This window comes from Nelusetta ayraudi, unplaced genomic scaffold, assembly GCF_046127955.1.
Source record: "Nelusetta ayraudi isolate G7.1 ecotype Tasmania unplaced genomic scaffold, CSIRO-AGI_Nayr_v1 ptg000002l, whole genome shotgun sequence".
Classification (NCBI taxonomy): Eukaryota; Metazoa; Chordata; class Actinopteri; order Tetraodontiformes; family Monacanthidae; genus Nelusetta; species Nelusetta ayraudi.
The window spans coordinates 2202759-2219981 of record NW_027466052.1 but is presented as its reverse complement, the minus strand read 5'-3'; the positions used below and the strand labels follow the sequence as shown (position 1 = coordinate 2219981).

Sequence of the window (17223 nt, the reverse complement as noted above, 5' to 3'; positions counted from 1 at the left end):
CACAGCAGCTTTCTTCTCAACTCTTTGACTGAAGGAGCACACTTGTTTTCCGTTTGTTTTTTTTATTTTACACCATTTGAAGGTCCAATATTCAATCAATCAGAGCTCAGCGTCTCCGTCCTGTCAGTTAAATCCCCACAAATGAGAAAAGTTTACCTGCTCTAGTCACTCTTCAGTTCAACCTCTGCTTCAGCGATAAACTATTCTTCATGCCCCCCCCTTCCCCCACTCAGAAGACAAGAGCCCCACTCTTGCCAACAGAGGGCGCTCTTTCATTCATATTTGTGCAGTACAAATTTCCACCTGAGGGGGCGCCACCTTGCAAACGGGGAGATGAACGAATCTAATTTTTCAAAAAGAACATTTCAGATTAAAAGACGCACAAATGACTGGAGAGCTCGACTGGGTTTATTATTTTTATTGCCGTTTGAGTCGATGTCTTCCTGCTCAAACAGAGGATAATGATGTCACAACCAGGTGTTTACTTGTAAACTACCTCAGGTTGGTCATGACCACAGATGGTAACAGAACAAAAGACAATCAAAAGAGAGTGAAAAAAAAAGGGCGAGAGGAAAAGAAGGAGTGGGGCATGACGGCGCCGAGGTGGAGCCGAGCGCTCGGCTTCAGGTGAGGATGTCGTGGGCCTGCTGCTCCACCAGCATGGCCATGTTCTTCACGTCGCCACACCAGAAGTCCAGACGCTCCTTCATCCCTTTGATCTGAAAGCAAACGCAACGTTCCAAACTGACACGCCACAAATATTCTCATATGTTCAACCAACAGCAGTTAGGGAATTTCTTCTGTAATTGATATGAAGGCATTTCCAGTCATCCTAGTGACAACACAAAACTAAAATAAACAAAAAATAGGGAAACAGAATCTAAATTGTACTCTGATTCACATTCTTATTGAAATTACAACACTACAGTATGTCACCTATGGAAACTTTTGTATCTGTTCTCTTCTTTTAAAAGAGAGGGTTCAGATCTTTTCCTCATTTTTAAAGCAGAAACCAACAGCAGAAAATGCAAAATACAGTTCTGTGCACTGCTGCATGTACCATTTAGCCACACAAGCCTAGACCCGCCCCCATGTGTCTCATCGTCATTTGACTGAGTCAGTACAAATGTTAATGCATGCGTTAGACATATAAAATAAAGCAACACGCAGACCCACCCCCCTCTCAAAATAACTCAATCATATATAAGAGCATTGGTATTTGAATTTCCCCTTGGGGATTAATAAAGTTTTTTATTCTATTCAATTAAGTGCCCCCCCCCCTTATTTTATGTATTATTTTTTACTTTTTTTTTCTTAGTAGAACACCACCTACCTGCTGCACATCCAGCACTCTGGGCTGCACCCAGGTCATCTGCACCTTCTGGTCTACCTCGTCGATGTTCCCCTTGATCAGGCCCACAGACAGAGCCTTCATCACAAGCAGCTCCACCTGCAGGACACAAACACACGCGGCAACTTCAGTCCAAGAAGCGAGCGCTCTCTGCCCTGTGCAGGCGGCCAGAACGAAGGGCTGGCGATGAGCTGGCGATGACAGCGGATGCCAGCGACTGGTGGACTGACCTCGTTGACGGGGATTTTGGCACTCTGGGCGATCTCGGTGAAGGTGAGCTGCCGGTGGTTAGCAGGACGGGTGAAAGTCATCTGCAGTGAGAAGAGGCATGAATCAACCTTCAACTAGGAATGCAAATGATCAATTCATTCATTAATTGTCAGTTGACTGACCTTATGGATCAATTAACCATTAATTGATAAGCAGCTATTTTTCTTGAGAACGTAAATTTCACAATGAAAAATGTGGAAGGAAGACATTATTTAACCCTTAAATAATGTTGAGGGTCCAATGTGACCAACAGAAAAAACATTTATCCTCACATATATCATCTTGTTCTAGGTATACACCATGACATTTAACAAAAACCCCAGTGTACATTTTTTTCAATTAGTTGTGATTAATTTAATCGATCAAATTCTTAATCGACAATTAATCGATAATCGATTAATTGTTAACATCCCTCCCCTCAACCCGTACTTCCTGCTTTTAAATTTCATGGCGGCATCATCAATATCTCCCCTACACATTGTGCATTCATACACATCTGTCTGTAAATGGTGGCACGTGTTAGCAACAGCTGTTTGTGGTGCAGAGTTGTTGAAGTTTGAAGTTTGCTGGTCGGTGGATAGCCAGTTCAGTGCAGAGGGCACAGAGCAACATTTAACTTTCATACTCATGAACATCTACTAGATGACTGATTATTTCCAAAGCTAATGTGTTCCCTCAGCTTTAGCTCACCTCCATGACACACAGCAACTGGATCTTCTGCATGAGTTTGGCTTCATGTGTTGCAAGATCAGGCTGCAGAACAAAAGGACAAAATAAACAAATGAATAAATCAGAATAAATATAATAATATAATAATAATAAATAAATCAGAGCGCAACAACAAATGAATGACCATGCTGCCATAGTGGGAAAGGTCTAAATCAGACTATTGAGCTTGTGTTGGTTCATCACCTGTTGGCCCCATGCAGACTTGAAGCCCTGGAACTTCTCCACGTTGCCTCCATTGAAGGCGTAGAGTGTGTCGATGAGCCACTGCTTGTCTGTGTTCCTCAGGGACTCCAGCACAGGATGCATTAGCTGCAAACACACATTAGCAGGCAGCAGTCAGGCTGCAGCTCAGTGGCAGCAGACGATTCACATCTACAAACTAGGGATGTTAACAATTAATCGATTATCGATTAACTGTCAATTAAGAATTTAATTGATTCAATTTAATTGGTCACAACTATTTGAATTTTTTTACACTGCTTTTTTGTGTGTGTGGTGTATACCTGTAAACCTAGAACAAGTTACTTTTAAAAAACAGTTGAAATGTGACCCATTAAAAGTCAACTTCAAGTCAGAGGATAAATGTTTTATCGTGTTTTTACTGCTCTCTAATGTAAAAATAGGTCACATTGGACCCTCAACATTATTCAAGGGTCAATGTTTGGAATAAAGTGTTCCTTACATATTTTTCATTGTGAAATTTAAGTTGTCAGGAAAAACAATAAATCACAGCTTATCAATTAATCGTTAATCGATCGATGAGGTCAATCAACTAACGATTAATGAATGAATGCACAATTTGTATCCCTATCACAAACTCCACACTAATGCTTTTTCAGTTGGATTTACGGTACCATTCCGTGCTCCGGACCACAGAGAGGTTCAATAAATACAGTGAATTTAGAAAACATTCTGGTGCGTCAGGCTAAGAAATATTAATACACAGGACAAAAGGAGCAGCGGGAATCTCACCAGCTCTCCAAAGTTGTAGACTCCTTCTCCGAGGAGACCGGCGAGCCCCAGCGTGAAGGCCCTCTCCTGCTTCTCTGTCTCTGTGGAGACAACAGCTCGTCACTCTGAGCCATCACCATCTGACAGTAACCAGAGATCATTTCCATCAGGCACGCTGCCTCACCTGGGAGGTCCTTGAGGTCCACACAGCCGAGGTAGCGCAGTGCGTCCTTGTAATAGGATGCGTGGTTCCCGATGATGCGGTAGTATTTGCTGGAGAGATCGTAAAACCGCCCGTGGACCGACGTCACCCCAGGAAGATTGTTCAACATTTCTTCAACCTCTTCGATGATTTTCTGCCCAAAACACAAGGATCATATGAGTGAATGGATTTTTTTTTGCTGTCAGATTTTGGAGGTTGGTTTTGGAGCATTTACCTTTGTAGGAGGAAGATCGTTGATCTCCAATTTAAGGCTGCCGATGGAGGTCTTGCAAAGAATGACGGCTTCGTCGCTACTTTTCACCTGAAGCAGACAAGGACAGAAACAGTTTGCTTGGTACATCTGTTTGAAGCCACTATCTAAAAACAAACACAAAACATCCAAGGGTCTACTTTTGGATTCAACAGGCGACTTAATCCCTCAGTCATAAAGCAATATTTCTTTGCAAGAATTTTTGAGGTGGTGTTTTGTGGACTCACCTTTTCCTTGGTCTTCTCCAGGAAAGTGATGGCTTCTTTCGGATCTGCAGCACAAAACAAGTCAATATCAACGGGTTCATGGCTAATGTGTGTGCACATTCGCAAGACAAGGTGTCGCTTTATACCTTTTATCTGACGGGCAACGTAGAGGATGATTTCCATGAGGGACAGAGGGTTGATTCTGAAAAAGGAGACATAAATATCACATAGAGCGAAAACAGGGGAAACAAAACACAAAAACAAAAAACAGTTGACAGTGGAATCAATTGCAGATTCTTTTCTCACCTGTGTTCAAAGTCACTGATGAAGTTGTCGTAGAGCTTGAAGGGAAAAAAAAGGTGATAATTTTAATAAATTACTTTTTTTTTATTGACTTTAAAATTATAAACAACTGAGAACCAACCAACAATTGACAATATATCCTTAATATACTTGTTTTGCTAATGGGGATTTAAAGTAAAAAAACAAACAGAAACTGGTCATCATGCAGACTGGTCTAATGTTGGTATAGTAAAATTCTGAGGGTATGTAGTCACTAAACTCCAAATTAATGACAAAGATGAGGTTACCTGTATGAGGCCATCGCCTGTTTTGAAACAAGGATCTTTAACAAAATCTGTCAACTTCAGAGTCAACTGATGCCACAACCTGTTAAAAAAAAAAGAAAAAGAAGAAGTCTGTTTCACTAAACAGGTTCTGTGAATTCTGTCTGTTAAAAGTAACCTAATTAAAAAAAATTCATGTTTTAATCACATGTAAAGATTCGGGTCTTAAGCTCTTTGCTTATATCATTTGACAAACATTAAAAATAAAAAAAAACTTATTTACTGTCACATATTGACCATAGTGTGTATTGACCAATCACACACTATAAAATTATTTTGTTTTTAAAAACAACAAATATATCATATGGTAATGGTTTCTTCAAAGAAGTAACATAATGACACATTTTAAAACACGCTGGCGTTATAGCAACCGCTAAGAAAACCCTCAACAACCCCATAAACTCAATGTAACCACGTCACTTCTTCAACAACTTCAGTTACGCCCTGCTAATTCCATACTTTCTATCTGTAAAAGATGAGACTTTAAAAAGAACTCATGAGTTATAACAAGGAGCTAAAGGCTAACATCAACTCAAAGCTAACGCTAGCTCTGTGCATGACTCAGCTGGCGTTTCCAATGAATGAGCGAGCTAACGAGAGCTAGCCTAGCAGCACAGGTATAGCTACTTTAATTGCACTGCTAAATTTGTTTATTTTACCTTTTGTTATGGAACTCCTCCAAATCGTGCCACTCCGCCGCCATCTCCGGCGTGGAGCTGTTGCTCTGCTGTTGCTTGAGGTAGCCGCTAACATCTTTCATTGTGGCGAAAATAAAACAACTGACAAGTACTGTGTGATACACTCGAGCTAACGTAGCGCAGCAAGTAGACTGCCGTGTTCTGGATCGTCTGCCGTGCAGCTGAACGCAAGGCACCATGGGGGAAAAAATGGGTAGCTAAATGTGCACTGCAATCTTCTTTCCCCCAAACCTGCCTTAAGACATTCATAGATTTGTTTTTCTTATAACGTGGATTATGTTTTAATTGTGGACTTAATGTAGCCAAATAAACGTAAATAAATACAGTGGTAGATAGTTCTACTGCGTTTGCTGGTCTACAACATCCGTTACGGTAAAAAAAAAAAAAAAAAAAAAAAAAAAAACAGGTCAACAAAACTTCATGTCCGCAAGACGACCGTTCCTCGGCAAGGTAGCTTCTCATTAATCCAGTGGTTATTGTTACGTCGTAAAAATGTGTATTGATGCGTCTTCCTCACTAAATTTGTCGGTGTCGTGCCAGTAGTCTAAAAGTCGGCAGTCACAGCTTTGCAGCGATGGCTTCGTCACCAGTCAGGCTGCGGTTGTCTTGGCAAACCTGGAAAGGTGAGCGACACATCCCCGAGCTGACATGATGCGGTGTAAGAAGTGAACGAATTTGTAAAATCTGTCATCTCTAACACATCTAACACATGCCTCGTGTGTGTTTTACAGTCTTTCGTCAAAGGACGTTGCCACTGGTCACTGGGGGAGCAGCGGCGTTGTGCAGGTACTTCAGTCCACCGCCAAGTGTCATGCAGAAAGTTGAGGCGTTTCAATCATTCCATTGACCTTGGTGAAACATACAAGACACGATAACGTTCAGTTAAACACCGGTGTTGTTGGGTTTACTCCATAGAAATAATGCAACTACTGATTACGCCTTAACAAAGTAATCTAATTACTTATTTAAATACTTTGTGTCATTAGTAATAAATTACTAATTACTTTCGTTAAAAACGATAAAGTAACATTTGCTCAGTGCTTTGGAATGAACTTTATCATGCTTTATTTGCTTTATTACTTTATTTTTTGCTCTGTGAACACAAAGTGCACATTTCACAGAACAAACTCATGTACAGCACTGGTGCCTTTTGCACAGCCCATATTGTTGAAATAATTAGAAGATTTTGGGAAAGGAACAACATTGTTACTTGATAAAGTCATTATGATATTATTACCAATTTCTTTAATAGACTAACTGTGAGATTAGGGACATGGCAGGACACACAGACTATTGAGGTGAGGAGAAAAGCCGCCCATCAACACCGTCACACCCTATTGGCCACTAGGAGCGCCACCAAGGGGGGGCAAATCCTTACGTTCCTAGAATTTTAAATGGAAATTCATGTTTTAACATTGCCTCGTTAAAATCATGGAAGGCTTTTGTCTACATTAAAGTGACTTTATTCTAAGATATTTTATTGTTACGTGTGGCTCAGTCTCCCATAAACTGGCCTTAAGGTGCACATCTGTATTATTGGGGGGTGATTTGCTTTATTTTCCCTTAGCATTATATATAAATTTTTTGTCTGGGGTTACTCAGTGGACTGTCTCATCAGTTATATATTTTGTTTGTTTTTTGTTTTACACATTCATGCCATGTGACTAGGGTCACCAGGCACTGAAATAAATGGATACGACAAATAAGAAAAATGATTGTAGTTTACATTTGGCCATTTGTCACTTTCTCACAGTCAAACAAACTGGCATGGGTCTCGAGGTCTTTTCTCCAGTGGTGGAGGTGCAGCTGAGGAGCAGCGCACCCTGGAGGACATTGCCAAGAAAGTCAGAGAGCGCCTCTGTAAGAGGGTGGTGGTGATGGCTGGAGCCGGGATCAGCACGCCCAGTGGCATCCCCGATTTCAGGTAAATTAAGACCAGGCAACATTGGGAAAAGGAGGTGGGTGGAGCCATCACCCCGTCCTCTCTCCCTCAGATCTCCAGGCAGCGGACTTTACGACAACCTGCAGCAGTACAACCTCCCCTACGCTGAGGCCATATTTGAAATCGAATTCTTCCACCACAACCCAAATCCTTTCTTCGCTCTGGCCAAGGAGTTGTATCCTGGAAACTATCAGCCCAACCTGAGCCATTACTTTGTGAGCCTGCTCCACAAGAAGGGCCAGCTCCTCAGGATGTACACGCAGAACATCGACGGACTGGAGAGATGTAATCTTTTTTCTTCATAGGTTTAAGAACATCTAAATCAAGATCATGCGCACATGAAGCTGATCCGTCTGCCTTCAGTGGCAGGGATTCCTCCTGAGATGCTGGTGGAGGCTCATGGGACGTTTGCGACGGCCACCTGCACCGTCTGCCGGAGGAAATATGAGGGAGATGAGCTGCGAGTGAGTTCTGACTGAAACGCCGTCCTCGGAGAAAGTCAGATAGTTCCAAGGAAAATGCTAAAAGGAAAAAAAGTAATTGTTGTTTATCACTGCGGTCAGCAAATGGTAACTTTCGTCTGTTTCTCCTTGGCGCCACCAGCCAGCCGTAATGAAGGGCGAGGTTCCAAAGTGTCCCACCTGTACGGGCGTGGTCAAGCCTGACATAGTGTTTTTTGGGGAGGAGCTTCCACGCCATTTCCTCAAGTACCTGACAGACTTCCCTCTGGCCGACCTCCTCATCATCATGGGCACCTCGCTGGAGGTAAGCGCAACCTGCTGGCTATGCTCCTCACGTTTCCTCCTGAAGAGACAATGTTAGTTTTCTATTACGGCTGACAGCAGGGCAAAGCCAAAAGAAGGTACACTGACCAAAAGGTCAGTGAAGTGTTGCAATGTCACAACACTGTCAAATTCAAACACACAGCGGGACTAAAACTAAATCTTGGACAAAGTTGTCAGCCAACATGCATACTTATTTAAAAAATCTTCCTTCAGATGGAACAGTGAAACTTTTTTATGGACCCAAACAAGTTTCGCTTCAACCTGAACATGAAACAAGCAAGTCTTTATACTATGCAATGAATAGCTTAATATTGCACATATGCAAAGTCGAATTTCAAATTTGAAAAACTAAAATACTATGCCTCTTTTTTTTTATTTTGCAGCCTACTGTTTAACATTTCCACAGCAACTTTTTTCCATGGGCTAATAATAGATTTAAAAATAAAATATTAACAATAAACCAATTAGGTAATAATATTATCCTTCAATGAGTGTCCTGTCCGGATTGAGCAGAGCATTCTGGGATTTGTCATATTAGCGGTGCATGTGCTGTATAATACCGGCAGGCCAGCTCAAGTAGTGATTTTGTGTTGACTCACGGGCCAAATTTGGCCCACAGGCCAGAGTTTGACACATGTGGTTCAGAGAAATGTGTATCTCAGAAAACCTAACGTGGCCTTTGTTTACTTTCTGGCCTGCAGGTGGAGCCCTTTGCTAGCCTTGCAGGAGCGGTGCGCAGCTCTGTGCCGCGGCTGCTCATCAACAGGGACCTGGTGGGACCCTTCGCCTGGAACCGGCGGCCTCAGGACGTAGTGCAGCTGGGTGACGTGGTCAGCGGCGTGCAGGCACTGGTCGACGCCCTCGGCTGGAAGCAGGAGCTGCACTCTCTAATGGCGGCCGCTGCCGAGACCAAGGGGGGCTGATGCATTGAAGGTTTGGACATTTAACCAGAGGTGGTAAGTAATGAAGTGCCGATACTTTGTTACTGTGCTTAAGTAGATTTTTCTTGTATCTGTGCTTCACTGGAGTATCGTTTTCTGTCGACTCTTTACTTTGACTCCCTGCATTTGTTCACAAATATCTGTAATTTCTACTCCTTACATTGGAAAACCATGCTGGTTGCGGTTGTGTTTAAAAGATACAAATTCTGTTCAAAGTGACTGAAGCTATTTGAACCATGCTGTTGTGCATTGAAATATAAAAGTGGATCATGTCTTAGAGGGAGATTATTTTAGAGTACCTTGGCTTTGTGGTCACCGTTCAGTACGATTGCAGTACAGAGAAAACATAAATGTAGAAAATAACTTGGTTATTGTTATTAAAAATGTCAACACACCAACCAATAAGGCTACTGATTACTTACTTACTGTTTGGTTGAATTTCAGTTGAAAAAGAAAAAGAAATGACATTAGAGTACCAAAGCTGTAAAAATGTTCTGCCACGTGTCATTCATGTTATGCTGTGTTATTCTGTCATAACATTTTCATTCTTGCAAAATTATCAACAATATATTGTTTTGTTAATGGTAAAAAAAACCCAAAACATTCTCACTTTTTATTGAAGTACATTTCAGAAGTTGTGCTTTTTTACTTTTGTTTGAGTAAAGTAGTTGAATCAGTACTTTGACCAGCGTGTTTTTTTTTTTTTACACAATGATATGTACTTAAGCACACAATATGAACACTTTTGCCTCTGGAAAAAACAAATGCATGCGTCAGTACACATGCTAACTAATGAGTGAGCTGATCCACTTGGCTTGAAAATATTCCCATTTCTGAGTATGATTAATTTCCTAAATATTCATAGAGCCACTTGTTCATCTGCTTCTTGAAACTTTTGATCTTGGACCTTAAAAAGGAGCATAACAATGTGAAACCTACGATCAATGCTTGCAAAAGATGAGGTTAACCATAAGTCCATCCTAGGTTTTTGTTTACCTCAGAGCGAACAGTTTTATTGAGCCTCTGAGCACGAGGGTAGCTGTTTGGATAAGCTCTCATTCTTCATTAACAGTAACGAGAAGGGCACTGTATGCTTTGAATAATGTGCCCCGCCTGTCTGTCAGAAGCAGGCGAGTGCTGTTTGTTGCGATGATCACATTGGCAGCGAGTGCTCCGGCCACCCGGTGTACCCTGAGTGACAAATGGGTCACTTTTTACAAATCTCACTACCAGGGTTTTCGTTAATCCACTTTTTTTTTTTTTATCTGTTGTATTAACCAGCCCTTATTATAAAGTAAATATTAATATAAATCTTTATAATATCAATAAAAGCAGTGGGAGTATATGTAGATAACAATAGTAAGATTTTTGTGTAATTACCTCCTCACTTTCTAGATGTTTCAATACTATGATATCAGTCATGGAGATTCAACTGAACTCTCGTACTATTCATTCGCCTTTCGTAGGGTGATTAATTTATTTATGTCAGTCGGGAAAGATGCCGCCTGCCATGCTGCCACTCTGCTTTTAACTGAGACCGCGCGTCAACTGTTAGTATCAGTGACGTCACTTCCTGGGCATACAGTAAACAACGTTGCCCTCTGCTGGACACATTAAGCAAAGTGTACATCATATTATCACACTTTACCAGAAAGGTATTTCATTTATATCAGCGTTACATCCAACTCATAATATAATTGCCGTTATAGTAACATGATGGCAGCTTCATAAAATATACCGACACATTGAGTGGAAGCAAAAATGAACTGTATTTACTATTTACTTGGCGTCGGATCGATACCAACACATGCAGTATCGCCCATCTCTAATGCGAACCAGGCAAGAGATTATTTTCATTGAGAGAAGTCAAGCGGTTACTGCTTCGAAGTTCGAACAGCATATACCATGCGATTATTATTATTTTCTTTTCGCACTGAGGCATGCTTCGAAGCAGCGGGTCTATGGAATTGTAGTTCAGGTCTCGAAGTGCGTACCAAGTGTCAGTGTCAGGCTGCCGTCACGACGCTGCTTTCCCCTCAGTCATGAACCTTACAGGGTTGAAGGGTCACTAGCGCTTGGCTCCAGCGAGGTACGTAACGTGTTGTTCATACGTTATGACCACAGTGTTTACTGTGTACAGCCATTCTCGCGTTTGCGAACCGAAGAGCTTAATGTAAAGCTGCCGTAAAGTTGCCTTTATTGTCGGGATCCCCCCCACCGGAGGACTCGTAGCCATACTGTTGGCATACTGTTGCTCGCTAACAGTGCTAGCTAACGTTAAAGCACACTCTGTAGGTGAGGCGTCGCCGTACTCGGCTATTTTGTGTCCTGGCTTAAGAGTTGTTTATATGCCCCCTTAGTCTATTCGGCCTATGTATGAGAAAACTAGTTACGAGTTACAAAAAACAGCGTTCATATGAAGACAGGTCCGCTATTTTGCTAGCATACTTTCACGTAGCTGTGTGTTGAAGCCATTCGGCGGTCTCTTTCTTTCTTTCTTTCTTTCTTTCTTTCTTTCTTTCTTTCACAATTTCAATGCTTATTCATCAACGTCTACGTTGCTCCTGTCACAGGAATGTAAATGTCGGTGGACCGGGAAGCCCAGGACGATGAGCTGCTTGCTTTGACAAGTATCTACGATGAGGAGGAGTTCCACCGGGCAGAGTCCGCTCCGGGCGGAGAGATCCGGCTCTGCCTGGAGCTCCCCCCAGACTTTAAAGTGGTCGTCAAAGGTGTGGGACGGCCTGCCGCATGGTTCAAAGAGGGAAGAAGAAGAAAATAATCCATGACACACCACATCGATTCCTCTTGTGTTGCAGGAGGGAAGCAAACTGATCACCATGTCTCCTTCTTACCTCCGCTGGTGCTCAACTTTGAGCTTCCTGCTGACTATCCCTCCACATCCCCGCCGATCTTCAACCTGAGCTCCAAGTGGATGACTGTTGCCCAGGTAACCCTCCTGTCTGGCATCCTCTATATTCTGTGAATGTTCCCCCACCCCCGGCTTGATTCTGCCTTACTACCCAGTTCATGACAGAACACCAGGAACGACCGGAACTATCTAAAGATATGAGGTGGAAGAAGGGTGGAAGATTACATTTAGTGAGCAGATCTGTGAAAGAACAGAAGATCCCTTCCTTACAGAAATCCTCCAAACATTTCAGTCCCTTTTCAGGGTTTTATAAAGCCGTATAGTTTACTGTATAGTTTATTTTTATTCCTCTATTTTCACTTTTTGTATTGTTTTTTGACTGCTGCAACAGTCTAGTTTCCCAATTTGGGATCATGGATCATTTCTTCCACTTACCTCTCCAGATGAGCGCCTTGTGCAGACGCCTGGATCAGCTGTGGGAGGAGAACCAAGGTGTGGAGATTCTCTTCACGTGGATCCAATTCCTCAAAGAGATGGCTTTGGACTTTCTGGGCATCCAGTCTCCTCTGCTGGTCGTCCGAGGAGGCAGCAAGGTGCTCAGTGAGCACAGGGAAACAGACTCTACAGGTACAGTCTGCGCCGTCTCACGAGTCTCTCGGTGTCTTGCTTGGGTAACCACATATGGAAAACTAGAATTGAGGTGTCCTTCTCAGCACTGGTGTGCCATCGTGTGTCTAATAGAATAGATAGATGGATACTTTTGTTGATCCTTTACAGGAAATTTAGGATGTTACAGCAGCAGTTGCACACTCATTCAGCATACAAAGATAAAAGAACACAGATCCAACAAGTCAATAAAGAAGTCACTTAATAAACGGTCAGCTAAGAACAACCTAAGAGAGCACAAAATAAAAAGACACAAAAGCAATAAAATATGTGCACAAGTAAGATAAAAGATAAGCTAGTCTAGACTTTTATTGTCATTGTGACATGCACAACAAAATGAAAAAAAAATGCAGTTCTTTATAAGTCAGTTTAGTGTACAAACATTACAACTTTAGCTCTATGATGGAAGCAGACAATGTCCATGTATATGGTGAATATTAGATACATTTATATATAATACAATAATGTATTTTGTAAATTTTGCATTAAAACAATCTTTATTTTTTTAAACAAGTTGGTTTAGTTGGATAAACAATATGTAGTAATTAATTTAATTAGCATTCATCTTAACACAAGTCAGTGTAAAAGTCAGGGTCACTTTTATAAAAAATTGGATGTTGTGTGACTGAACTCTTATCGCCTAAAAAGCACATTTAAAGTAAACGTATGGCTAGTTGTAGTTGTAGTTCTCATAACAAAACATTTGTGCATCAAAAATATTTTTATTTTCCTTAGACGACTCAAATACATTTTTTTATCTCACAAATGTGCATTGTAAAAGTCATCATTTTCATAACCACAGGTACGCATCTAAAAGTACAGATATCGGTATCAGGGTATTAGCCTTGGTGTTACTTGGTATCGGATCGAAAGGAAAACTAGTGGTGTAGCAGCATCCCTACTTCACAAGAGAATTAATTACGTTGTTGTTTTAAACTAGTGATCAATTGGGAATGAAAAAACTTTCCTAAGCTGCTTTTTCTTTTTCTTTTTCTTTTTTTTTGTAATGTTTATTGAATTTGCCCAGCTCAGTCTCCGTGCGAGACTCATTCTGACAACATCGAGGAGCAGGAAAAGCCTGACCAGTCCTCCAGCCAAGCAGATCCGCGGGCCGTCTCCCTCATGGACCCGCGGGCTGACCTCCTACCTCAGCTGCTGGACTTTGACGAGGCGCAGCGGAAGAAGGTTTTCGACGGCACGGTGTTCTGCTGCGGCATCTGCTTCACGGAGAAGCTGGGCTCCAGCTGCCTCTGCTTCAAGGAGTGCCAGCACGTTTACTGCAACGCCTGCATGACTGAATACTTCCAGATCCAGATCCGGGACGGAAACGTTCAGTGCCTTAATTGCCCTGAGCCCAAGTGCTCCTCCGTGGCCACACCGCTGCAGGTGATGACTTCCTCTTTGTGGTTACACCTGTTTTCACATGTTTATTTTTTCAGTCTGGACTCAAGTGGTGCATTGCTGGCTGTGTCCAGAAAACAGCATATTTAGCCCTCTGTTTAGCGCCTCCTGTGAAGATGCCGTTGCTTTAGCATCCTGCTCAAACTGGTGCTCGTGGGACCCTCCAAAGACGAGTGTCCCTGCGTCTGTGTCCTCCAGGTGAAGCAGCTCGTGGACGAGGAACTGTTTGCCCGCTACGACCGTCTGCTGCTCCAGACCACCTTGGACCTCATGGCCGACGTGGTCTACTGCCCTCGGAAGTCCTGCGGCACCGCTGTGATGGTGGAGCCCGACAGGACCATGGGCATCTGCTCTGCGTGTCAATACGCGTTCTGCACGCTGTGCAAACTGGGCTACCACGGCCTCTCCAAGTGTAAATTACGCGCAGGTAACGTCTGCATTTCTTCTCTCCCTCCGTTCCTCCCATTCGCCCGCCACTGTGGTTGAAACCATGTTTTTGTCGCCCCAGATGAACTCCGTGGCCTCAAAGACGAGTACCTGTCGGCCACAGTTGAGGGGAAAAAGTTCATGGAGCAACGCTTCGGGAAGAAGGTGATCCAGAATGCGGTGGACGAGTCCTTGAGCACGGACTGGCTCAGCGAGAACTGCAAAAGCTGCCCACGCTGTGGAACCAACATACAGGTTGGACTCACCCTACTGGTCGCAAATATATCACACCTCAAACGAGGCGCGCTGAAAAGCAGAAAAGGAAGCTGAAATTTTGACAGGCGGTAAAAGTATTCCCATTCTGGCACTTGGGTAAAAAAAAATACTCTGGTAGAAGTAAAAGTACTGATTCACCTCCTTTACACAAGTGAAAATAAGAAAGTACAAGGTTGTGTAATGTACTTAAGTACGAAGTGAAAAGGATTTATAATTTTGCAATAATGAAAAGGTTGTGACAGAAATATGGACTGAACTGACCAGAGGGACCCCAAAGCCGACGTCCTCTAAAAATATGGTCCAGTTTTATATTTAACGACACGGAATAGTTCAAATAGCTCCACTTCAAGCAACAAGAACTATGGCACTTAGTGAATTACTTTCCACAGAATTTGTTTGTTTTAAACACAAAAGTAATGAGCATGTTTTTTCCAATGTAAAGAGTTAAAAGTACAGATATCTGTGTACAAATGTAGGGAGTAAAAGTAAAAAGTCGTCAGAAAAAGAAACACCCAAGTACAGAAACCTGAGAAATCTACAAAGTATTATTACTTTGTTAATTCCCACCTCTGTATTTTGATGACTGACAATCAGGACACTTGGCCTCTCAATGAGATATTGAGTTTACTCAAAGATGCCTTGTAATTTCAATATATTTCAAGTATACCCTCTGTAAATGGAGTTAAGTTACTCAACATGTGAAACAACATGCTGTGGCTAAAATACTAATTCTTCAACAACTTATAATGGTGCAAAATAACTTTGAAATCTCTGAATAAAAGAAGTAACAATGTCTCTTCCTTATTAGAAATATCAACTTCTTAGAAAATGGAGAAAGGGAGCGCTTGATTTGCTCACCCTAACCCAACTACAGCACCGTACTGGCAATCTACGCAATCTTGACCGGAGCTTTTACATCAGCCAATTTCATTAACGTCGGATTTATCGGTGTGACGTCATAATTCCTGATATCGGGCCGATATTTATCGTGCACCCTTAGACAGGACGTCAGAACCTGGCGTCGCCTCCCCCACTGACGCTGCCTGTTTCGGTCCGCAGAAAGTGGACGGCTGCAACAAGATGACGTGCACTTCCTGCAAGCAGTACTTCTGCTGGCTGTGTTTGGGCGTCCTCAGCAGAGCCAACCCATACAGTCACTTCAACAACCCGCACTCGCCCTGTTTTAACCAGTGAGTTACCTTTGTGTGCGGCTTCTCTTCTTTTTCCTGCTCTCTCTCTCTCCCTCTCTCTCACTCTCTCTCTCTCTCCCTCACACACACACACACACACACACTAACACAGACCTGTGGCCTCTCGCCTCTCACACCTGTCTGCGCTCTGCCTGTTTCAGACTCTTCCACGGCGTCGACCTGGACGATGAGGAAGACGCCTTCTGGAGCGACGAGGAGGACTGATGGCCGCGCCGCGAACTCTGCTCCTTGTGAATGCACTTTATGTCCGATGAGCACCTCCGGGCGTCAGCGCCGGCACCAGTTTCTTCACAATGACATCAAAAGTTTTTTGCATATTTTGTTTCTATATTTTTCTTTTGTTAATCGTTCATCCTCACGCCAGGAGGTGGACTTATTGGCAAAGACGAGAGTGATGCTGACGCTGTTTCTCAGCAAAAGTCAGAAATGGCTGAGTTTATTTTGATGCTTTGCAATTGTATGACATGTTTTCATGAAAGTAAGAAAAGGTATATATCTTGACACTAAGCAAGTGAGCAGAATCTCTTTGCCAGCTGTCTGATTGGTCAAGAGGGAAGCCACCGATGAGTTCCCAGTGTGTTCAGGTCCAGGTGCAGTTCGTTCCGCTCCGGCTTCCTGTGATCGGTGAGGACACTCAGTGTTGTCTCGCCTCTGCTCAGAAGGTCCTTTTCTCTTCTTCTGGACCGTTCCGTGGTGATTTTTGGATTTGGTTGAACTGTAAGGAAGAGTGCAGCGACCTTCCGCTGCCACCTGGAGTCTGCTGTGTCTCTCCAAACACGTCTGACTGCATTCAGTGTTTCGTTGTTTCACATCAGACTTCAGTTCGACTTCAGTTTTTATTCTTGATTCTTGAATGATTTTTGTTTAGTTTTGTTGAATATTTTCATTTTCCGGACAGTTTCCGTGACTTCTTGAATGGAAGAAAAACACCCAAATAAACAGTTCCCACTGGTGATCTGACTCAGGTTTGTTCTTCAGAGTCATTCCAAAAAAAAGCTCTCTGATGCCCACTTCCTGTCGACGAAGATGCTCACTCTGGCTCTTCGCCGAAGTGTCGCTTTAGGTCCCAGCCGATGCCACAGAGTTTCGGGATGAATTATGAGTGTTTGGACAGCCAGCAGAAGGAGAAGGTCTCATTCCAGTCGATCAACTCAGTAAATGCAGCGACTCGTTCATCACGAGGCAGCAGAGACAGTCTCTCAGAGTCTCACCTCGGAGGCTGTTTTGATCCACTTCGGCTCCGTCTCTCAGCACCCCGCTCCAATTTTCACCTCACCACCTCCTGCCAGCTGTAAAATAATACATTGTTATTTGACACCCTCCAGTATTTTTAGGGTGGCGCTGACACGTAAAAAAATAAATAAAAAAAAAAAGCTTCAGACTCACCTGACACTTCACT

At 42.8% G+C, this 17223-nt stretch overlaps 3 protein-coding genes and 1 long non-coding RNA gene across 7 annotated transcripts; 2 read left to right on the top strand and 2 right to left on the bottom strand.

Annotated features, from left to right (window-relative positions):
* Window positions 1-390: 390 nt before the first annotated feature.
* psmd13 (proteasome 26S subunit, non-ATPase 13) lies at window positions 391-5463 on the bottom strand. The gene is made up of 13 exons (XM_076044472.1): window positions 5266-5463; window positions 4571-4649; window positions 4287-4321; window positions 4127-4182; window positions 4002-4045; window positions 3739-3825; window positions 3486-3657; window positions 3323-3402; window positions 2534-2659; window positions 2312-2374; window positions 1582-1662; window positions 1334-1450; window positions 391-719 (listed from the first exon to the last, which is right to left on the bottom strand). Exons 1-13 carry the CDS (start codon window positions 5364-5366, stop codon window positions 624-626), a joined length of 1137 nt encoding a protein of 378 aa, XP_075900587.1. The 5' UTR covers window positions 5367-5463; the 3' UTR covers window positions 391-623.
* Window positions 5464-5772: 309 nt separating this feature from the next.
* sirt3 (sirtuin 3) lies at window positions 5773-9649 on the top strand. 2 transcript variants are annotated; one of them, XM_076044830.1, is made up of 7 exons: window positions 5773-5927; window positions 6036-6090; window positions 7058-7228; window positions 7299-7531; window positions 7610-7710; window positions 7850-8011; window positions 8733-9649. In XM_076044830.1, exons 1-7 carry the CDS (start codon window positions 5879-5881, stop codon window positions 8952-8954), a joined length of 993 nt encoding a protein of 330 aa, XP_075900945.1. In that variant the 5' UTR covers window positions 5773-5878; the 3' UTR covers window positions 8955-9649. The 2 variants fall into 2 exon arrangements, with proteins under 2 accessions (XP_075900945.1, XP_075901031.1); XM_076044916.1 differs by having other exon boundaries at window positions 5855-5927; window positions 7084-7228.
* On the top strand, window positions 8869-16779 carry rnf14 (ring finger protein 14). 2 transcript variants are annotated; one of them, XM_076044135.1, is made up of 9 exons: window positions 8869-8987; window positions 11546-11704; window positions 11792-11922; window positions 12288-12471; window positions 13538-13896; window positions 14110-14338; window positions 14420-14592; window positions 15673-15803; window positions 15965-16779. In XM_076044135.1, the coding sequence occupies exons 2-9, from the start codon at window positions 11554-11556 to the stop codon at window positions 16026-16028; spliced, it is 1422 nt and encodes a 473-aa protein (XP_075900250.1). In that variant the 5' UTR covers window positions 8869-8987; window positions 11546-11553; the 3' UTR covers window positions 16029-16779. The 2 variants fall into 2 exon arrangements, with proteins under 2 accessions (XP_075900250.1, XP_075900343.1); XM_076044228.1 differs by lacking the exon at window positions 8869-8987 and adding an exon at window positions 11239-11263.
* LOC142900690 (uncharacterized) lies at window positions 9572-11086 on the bottom strand. 2 transcript variants are annotated; one of them, XR_012928923.1, is made up of 2 exons: window positions 10967-11086; window positions 9572-9879 (listed from the first exon to the last, which is right to left on the bottom strand). It is a non-coding gene; the product is annotated as an uncharacterized LOC142900690 (long non-coding RNA). The 2 variants fall into 2 exon arrangements; XR_012928925.1 differs by having other exon boundaries at window positions 9572-10163; window positions 10967-11068.
* Window positions 16780-17223: the final 444 nt, after the last annotated feature.